Source organism: Vitis vinifera, chromosome 19, assembly GCF_030704535.1.
Source record: "Vitis vinifera cultivar Pinot Noir 40024 chromosome 19, ASM3070453v1".
NCBI lineage: Eukaryota > Viridiplantae > Streptophyta > Magnoliopsida > Vitales > Vitaceae > Vitis > Vitis vinifera.
In genome coordinates, this window is record NC_081823.1 from 6878017 (window position 1) to 6886317 (window position 8301).

General features: G+C 36.1%; 1 protein-coding gene across 1 annotated transcript; it reads right to left on the reverse strand.

Moving 5' to 3' along the window:
* Positions 1-730: 730 nt before the first annotated feature.
* On the reverse strand, positions 731-7882 carry LOC100267436 (aspartic proteinase A1). The gene is made up of 14 exons (XM_002279013.5): positions 7751-7882; positions 6638-7017; positions 6462-6522; positions 5968-6062; positions 5352-5464; positions 5057-5225; positions 4924-4963; positions 4751-4815; positions 3663-3776; positions 3490-3554; positions 3240-3396; positions 3042-3161; positions 1433-1521; positions 731-1261 (listed from the first exon to the last, which is right to left on the reverse strand). The coding sequence occupies exons 2-14, from the start codon at positions 7007-7009 to the stop codon at positions 1177-1179; spliced, it is 1545 nt and encodes a 514-aa protein (XP_002279049.1). The 5' UTR covers positions 7010-7017; positions 7751-7882; the 3' UTR covers positions 731-1176.
* Between the last annotated feature and the right edge of the window lie 419 nt (positions 7883-8301).

Sequence of the window (8301 nt, forward strand, 5' to 3'; positions counted from 1 at the left end):
CATCAAAATCATCCAGCAATTCCAACAGGCAATTGAAATACCTTCTTAAATAGAGATTATTGTTAAAGCTGTTATTGCATCACATAATCCACTCTAAATCCTATTAAAAGTCACATTTCATATATCATAAACTTGGAGTGGCCTGCAAACAGAATAAATAAAGAATTATTTCCTTGATTAATGCTCTTAGTAGTTAGTGTAGGGAGATGCAACCCTACACAGTAATGATATCTCTTGGCATACAGCAACTATGAATGATGTAGCTATCCTCCAAAATCATCAAATTCTGTCATTACTTTTCTTTCTCTACAGCTCCAACAGATGCCACCAGAAAGGTAGATATACTAAAACAGACTCAACTTGGATGGGGTGGCTCTAATGCCATGCATAACTCAGTCCAAGTTAATCTATCTCTAAGACTCTGTTTGGTATTGGCTCTTTTGAAGCCCAGAGCTTTCTTTAAGCCCAATAGGAGCTTCTGTATGTATTTGGGTAAGTTTATTACACTAGCTTATTACTCTGACTTCAGCTTTAGCTTTTCTAGCTAAAACTAAAAACAAGAAGCTGTCTCAAATGAGGTCTATCCACTCCCAACAAGCCAAAACCCAAGTTCTCTTCATCATGTGGGCAACAAACAAGCTGGTTCAATGCCTGTTGTTTAGAGAAATTGCTTGTTCAACTCCTATCTGAAATTTAAACTACCAAACAAAACTTCTGAAGGCACACCCTGTTTAGGAAACATATTGATAGAAATGTATCAGTAAAAGAGAACATTCAGATAATACACCAGCAATGGTTTATCAAATTTCAGGTTTTTGCCAGCATCCCTCTCTTTTCCAACTTTAAACAAGCAAACCAATTCTCATAAGTTCAGATAAATAGGCAGAAAAGGGTGGAAATCTTCAAATCCTGTCAAAAAGAACAGGATTTCACAAAATAGCAATATACCTTACAGACTCCCTATAAAACCATTGTATGAACAACTGAGTAACCCAAACTTCACAGTATTCTTTTCTGATAAACACCGAGCATCGCATCCGCAGATATTTACATTCAATTACCATTTAATAACTTCGAACACTTGAGAGGATACCTATTGAATGTTGAAGATGTCAAGGTTTTCAGAGGTGGATATAGAGCACAGTAATAGAATAGGATAGGAAAGATAAGATTGAGTTATGCAGCTTCCGCGAATCCAACTTTCATATTTCCGTAATCAAATACCGTGTGGTACTGACCCATGAAAACGTCACCCAGGATCCTGCATTGCATGAGAAGTACTCGTGAGAATTACTCAATATCCAACAGTATTCCCCAGCAATAAGATCAGTCTGATTTGAACATCAATGCAGTCATCCAACATGGTTATCAAATAACACATGAAAACAAAAGCAAAAGGATATCACATCCACAATAAAGAGATAGACAATACCAGAGAGGTCCATGAGGAGGTGGCACATCCAAAGCTGTAAATCCACTAATGCATTGAGCTATTTCTCCCTCACCCACTTTGAGGATGTACTGATCGCCATATCCCAAAAAAAAAAAAAAATGAGAATGGTGAGAATAGCACACTTAATAAAGTCAAATGGTATCAAAATCCATATCCTTAAAGGGCATCCCGTGAACCCAAGCTCACAGACAACCATGGTGATGCTCATCCCAACAGGAGCTTCATGATTGCGGTAGAATTAGTCTACATGTTTCAAAAAAAAGATCCTCACAGTACTTTATTTTAATTTACAGGTTATCCTTCATCCCTCAATCTGATCCAAAACTTCTAAAATGAACAAGTGTCCCTCCAACCAGCATTCCACTGTCCATATTTGTTGGACAAGCAGTATTCAAGAAGACAAGAATCTATTTCATATAAGTTGCCTTTTAACAAAACAAAAAAAGAAGGGAAAAAAATGGCTTATCTAATATGAGAATGTTGCTATTCATTTTACAACCTATCAAATAACATATCAGATGTCCACATTTGTTGGACACAATTCAAGAAGACAATAATTTGTCTCACATAAAAACATTGTTATTTACTATTCAGCCTATTAATAACTTTAAAAATATTCTTTTATAATCAATTAAATTACAGAAAGGCAAGAATGAGCACAAACAGAAGGTATCCCCCTCAAAGAGTACCCTCACATAAAGGGAGAAAACAAGGAGAAGTGCAGCAAAAACTAAGCCAAAAAGCTCCAAGGGGGGTAGAAGTGTCCTTTAGACTCCTTGAGAGTGTTCACCCATCTTTTACCTATCAAATGCGACACTTGTGGCTTGTCCACCAATTTATTATCCAAATATAAATGCATCCATGCTACTGTTCCATATTGTAACTATTCCATTGAATTTGGATTACCCATTATCATCAGAAACCTATGGTAAATTATTGTTTTACTAGCTGACAGTTCCCAGTCTTATCCATGTTTCCAGTTTTTTTTTTTTTCAGCAACATGATAACACTAACAGACCTTTTTTGTTATTACAGATGCCATATTAAGGTTTATGTTTGACTTCAATAAAGGAGATACCACATTCTCCAGAATTTAAATTCAATTACAAATCTTCATTCATTGACATCTTGCTTCAATACATGCAAGAGGTCAACTACTATTGCCATATTTCAATGAACAAACAGGAATCCATTGTTCATATTATCTATGTTAAAAAGCACTCAGTAGGGAAGCAAAGGTGCAAAATCAAAGGTCAGATGTCCATAGTTATAAAAAAATAAAAAGAATAAAACAAAGGGTGGGGGTAACTTCAGATGAGCCATCAATCAAATACATGTATATAGTGTATATAGAGTACTTGCTTGTGTGCTTGCTACAAAAACAAAAGCTGTATGCATGCATGCAGCCAGTGGAAAGCGTTTCATTCAATTTCTAAGATCAGGTAATCTACTAAATGAAATAAAATAACAATAAAGTACAGTCCATTGCTTGGTTGGAGGAACCACGTCACATGCATCTAAGACAAACAAGATAAAAGAACAAGAACCATTTAAACAAATTTGAAAATGAGATCAATTTTTATCATACCTGCTTGGGGCTGAGATCAAATACTTTTCCACCAATGGTTAACGAAACATTAGGCATTGAAGACAGACTACCACAATCAACTGCTGATTCTCCCATTGGACTAGGCAGCCGATCACAGAGCTGGAATTGCAAATGAGTGTGAGAAACCAGAACTGTAACTTATGAAACAAATACTGAATGGAATTAGGTTATTTTTACCTCATTGACGTATTTTAATATACGGTCAATCGTTTCATTCTGACCAAGCTTATTTTGTATCCAGACAACTGCCATTGAACAGGCAGAGCACATGGTATCATGCAGACCATCAGATGCCTTGCTATTGTTCTCATCCACGACACTCTCAATGCCCATACTGAACATAACACGACAAATTAACTCATGCATTTAGTACAAAAGTATGAAAAGTCAGTCAAAATTAGCCATGAAAAAACATGTCAACCCTGACCTAACACCTCGAATACCATTGAAAGCGCACAAACCAATTTGTGAGCAGATTTTCTGAGGTTGCTCCTGCCCAAAATTTAAAAAAAAAAATTAAGGTTCAGGAAGGTATAGTGATCCTATGAACTGTTTCTACATCATCCAGAAACTAATGCAGCAGTAACATGTTAGCAATACCTTTGTTAATAGCATGTCAATTATTATTTGCCCATATTGTTGGACAACTGCTCTGCATTCTTGGCTTACAAACCCAGAGGCTCCAATGGCATGATTGACTTCAGTAATAATTGTCTGGAAATAAAAATACAATACGAAATTGATCAAAAACATAAACTAAAAGTTTTAAGTCACCATGCATAAACAGATGTTGCTTTTAGACAGAGGCAATACTACAAAATATACACTTGTCCCAAGGATAAGGAGCAGTATTGCCAAAGTCAATAAGAATTCATTAATCTCTGTCTCCCCTCCCCCTCCCCCGTCATCACAATGCATACAGCCATATATCCCAGAAGACTAATAAACAACTGCCAGTGTAAGCTACAGTGCTACACAAAGGCCTTTGTTGAGCAATCATGAAAAAGAAAAAGTAATGCATGAATATTTACAAGTTTATGCATCAAAGTCAAACTATATAGAAGAGTAACTTCAGTAATAATTGTCTGGAAATGAAAATACAATACGATCAAAAACATAAACTAGCAGTTTGAAGTCACCATACATGAAACAGATGTTGCTTTTGGACAGGGGCAATACTACAAACTATACACCTGTCCTAAGGATAGGGAGCAGCACCACCAAATTCAACAAAATTCATCAAATCTCCATTTCCCCTCCCCTCTCCCTTCATCACAATGTATATAGCCACATATTCCAGAGACTAATAAACAAATGTGAGTAAAAGGAACCCAAAGGTCTTTGTAGTGCAATCATGAAAAGGAAAAAGTAATGCATGCAGATAAACAAGTTTATGCATCAAAGTCAAAGAAGATAGAAGAGAGACTAAGACCTATAATAATAATAAGAGAAAGTAAGGTTTGTTCTTCTGGAATGAAACGAGCATTACGTTTACTAGATAGAAAAGAGAGTAAGGACTATAATAATAATGATAATAAGATGGAAGAGAGAGTAAGGTTTTGCTCTTCTAGACAGGATAAATGTATGCACCAGCTTGTATCCTGTATATAGTTTTAGAGCTGTACAGGGAAAAGATGAAACAAACATTAGGTTGAGTAGAACTTTAAAGAGGGGAAGAAGATACATACTGTTGGACCAGCTAACAGAGAGGTTCCAGAATCAGCAATTGCTGAACAGCCACTAGCGCAAAATCCTGTTATAGGATATCCGAGGTCAAGATGGAAACTAATAGAAGGCTGTGAAAAGAGCATTCCATGTGTCCATTAAACCATAGGATAAAAAAGACTTATCTTTTACTCACCAGTTGTTTTACCACCAATCATGACATCACCCAGATCAAACTGTCAACAAGAGGTAGCTAGAGCAATTCAGAAATTTGAGATAAACAGGGTATTGCAGTATTAAACATAGCACAGGAAATTGTGGAGACCAACCTGCCAATAGCCTTTCTTTGTTACAGGAACATAGGTGTGCTTACCCTTGTAATGATCAGAATCAATACCACCAAATACAATTTCACCCCCTACTTCTTCATTGGAGTTTCGGTTAAACCAAAATGAGAAAATTGGTTCTTTAATAAGTTCTTGATTGATCATGTTGTACCTAGAACATTTTTAAAGTTAGGAAAACCAGAGCTTTCAAATTTCTTTGCCATTAACTTTTCTCCGCCAAAATAATTTAAATAAACAATATATGACTGCACAAAATAACGGCGAAAAGTGCACTAACCACACAGGCACAGCATTTCCAACTGAAATCTCTTGAAACCCAAGTCCAAGTATGCCATCAAACTTGGCCAAAGCAAATGTGATGCTGGGTTCTTTCGTTGCCTCAATAAATTCCTGAGAAGGGTAATTTATGAGTAAAGAGATTCGAAAACAGCATGAAGTTGGGAATCAATACATTCACACACACACACAACACAAAAGAAGATGGAATCAATACACTCATAACTACAGATGTTCCAAAACTTCTTATTTGTACATCCCAAAGTAACTACTTCTACTGTCCATGTTTTGCAATGCAAAGCCTACTGTTGGGTGAGATGTCCAATCATGCTCTTTTTGCTTGCCAAATAACCAGATGATGAAAGATTAGTAACTATTCCATCCTTATATTTTTCAGAAGGAAATGAGACTTTCTCAAATTGGATAGCTACTAATCTCTGATGATATTCAACATGCATGATAAAAATGAGAAGTACAATTTATCAAATGCAAGGCTTCGCAAAATAGGGACCCCCCACATACATTTCAGTTGGAAAATGTCAAAAATAAGAACTTATACCTCATAATTATTTATTACTACACATAGACACAAACATAGCACCAAGTCACCAATTTACCTGATTTATGACTGCAAGGTCACCAACTTTTACATCGTCTTTACTGAAGAAACCAGAAATAGCACCAGTTCCATAATGGATATCTGCTGATGTCCCTGCATGATAGATGAAACCAAACAATTTTTTGAATATTGATATAGGGGCACCTACACATCAAGATCATCCATTGGAGATGGCACCCTCACATAACAAAAAGAGGGGAGTAGGTGTAAGGAGAGGTAAGGAAGAAGGAAAACCATATCCCAACAATCCTGCACTAGCATTTGTTTCTCATATGCATAGTTTTATTGATATTCCAAATAAAATTGAACCATACGTCTGCAGTTATCATTATACATGAAAACATATAAATCATACTACACAGATATGGACCCAAAAACCAAAGCCAAAGATAGCATATTTTGACATTCATGCATAGCACCCTAATAGTGTTGAGGGGAGACAATTTTCATGAATAGTTGAATACTGAATTGAAATAGGGAGAAAAAACAAACCATTCTTTTTGTAGGTGCTTGATTGGCTTGACTTGTACTTGGAGTGGAAATAGCATGCAACCTGCATCCCAAGGCAAGACCATGAGATTCTCTCCTACCCAACAATACATGAGAGGTACCTAGAAGGAGAAACCCCACTTGTAATATCCAGTAAAAGTCAAAGTAGAAAAGCTCACCGAAAAGTAACATTTAGAAGAGGGCACCCACAGATTAGAACTGCCAGTGTCAAATATTACAGTGAACTTTTGAGGGGGAGTTCCAATACTGATTTCCCCAAAATATTGAGCATCCATGTAGTTGTGTAGTGCCACAACATACGTGTGTTTCGATCCCGCAGCATTCCCATGAAGATTATACTTCCGAATTGAAGTTCCCAAGGCCTCCCCTTGCTTGGACTCTATCCGTGCAGCTAGGCGGTTGGTTTGATCAAAAGCCCTCTTTTTGAGTCCAATTCTAACCAATCCACCATCTGAGGCCGAAAATTCTGGTGAAAACATAAGGATTGAAAGGAAGAGTGCAACTGCAACAGTTCTACATTTGGTTCCCATGTTGCCAACTGTCAATGCACATAGAACAATCCGTGTCTAAGAAAACACTTGGGAACAATCTCGTTTAATTGAAACCATAAAAAATGAATCATAAACTAACAATTAAACATTTCAAACTGAAAGATAAATAAAAAAAGAAAGGGAAAAAAAACAGAAAAAGCATAACAGCATGAATCCAAAGAAATTCAAAGTTGTTCATTAAACTCCAAACACCAAAAAAACGTGAAGTCTAGAAAATTTTTTCTTTCCAAAAATGGAGTAGTCGACTCAATTAATCCCAGTGATTGATGAAAGAGTTCAAAATTCTAATTCTCTTTTTTAAACCTCCACTTATCTCGGGAACCAAGCAGCACCGAAAACTACAATCTCCGTTACGTGGTAATAGAAAATGAACTCGATCAAGTATAAGAGCATGAACCCAATTAAGTAATTCAAACTAGTCCACTAAACTCAAACAAGAAAAACACGAAAATGCAGGCAAATACAAGAAACGAAAACAAAAATTCATTTTCTCCACTGCTTAGCTTTCCAAAATGTAAAAGTCAGCTCAACTAGCTCAGGAACTGACACAAAGAACAATCAAATGAAAACTTAAAACCCTAACGTTCAAAACTCTTGAGTTATTTTCCTTTCCTCCATTTTCTTGGCGCCAAACGGCAGCAAATGCTACGATTTCGATCAAACAACAAGGCAGCTAGAAATTACAAAGAGAAAAAGAACAATGGAGAGGGAAAATCTTACAGAAACGTATGAGGATGGAAGTACAGGAAGGCGAGTGAAGGAAGGAGGTGGAGGAAGAGAGGACCTTCACTACACTAGAAGTAGAGTGAGAAGGTAGTATTATTCTTTGAGAATTTGAATTATTGACCACTGTACACGTGGCAACCGTAAGAAGTTTCGTTGCTTTCAGAGGGAGCTGTGATTTGATGTGGGTCGATACTGCCAAATTTTGAAATCTAATGAGATCAGCGGTGGAGAAGACACCAGGAAGGTCCCGCAAGACGACGTCGCATTAGTATATTTATACATTAGCATTAAAGCCCTTTCGAAAAAAAAACAAAAGTATATGAGAAATATTTTTGTCCATTTAAGGGCTTGTTTTTTTTTTCTTTCAAAATAAGGATTGTTTTAAAGTTTGCTTGGTGGTAAGATTTAAAAATATTATTTTTATTATTTTAAAAAAAAATTAAAAATGTATAACACCATTTGCTAATCGTTTCTAAAAATCCATTTCTTTTTTTTCTTAAATAAAGTGAAATAGAGAATAATTTTTAAAGAATAAACGAAATTTA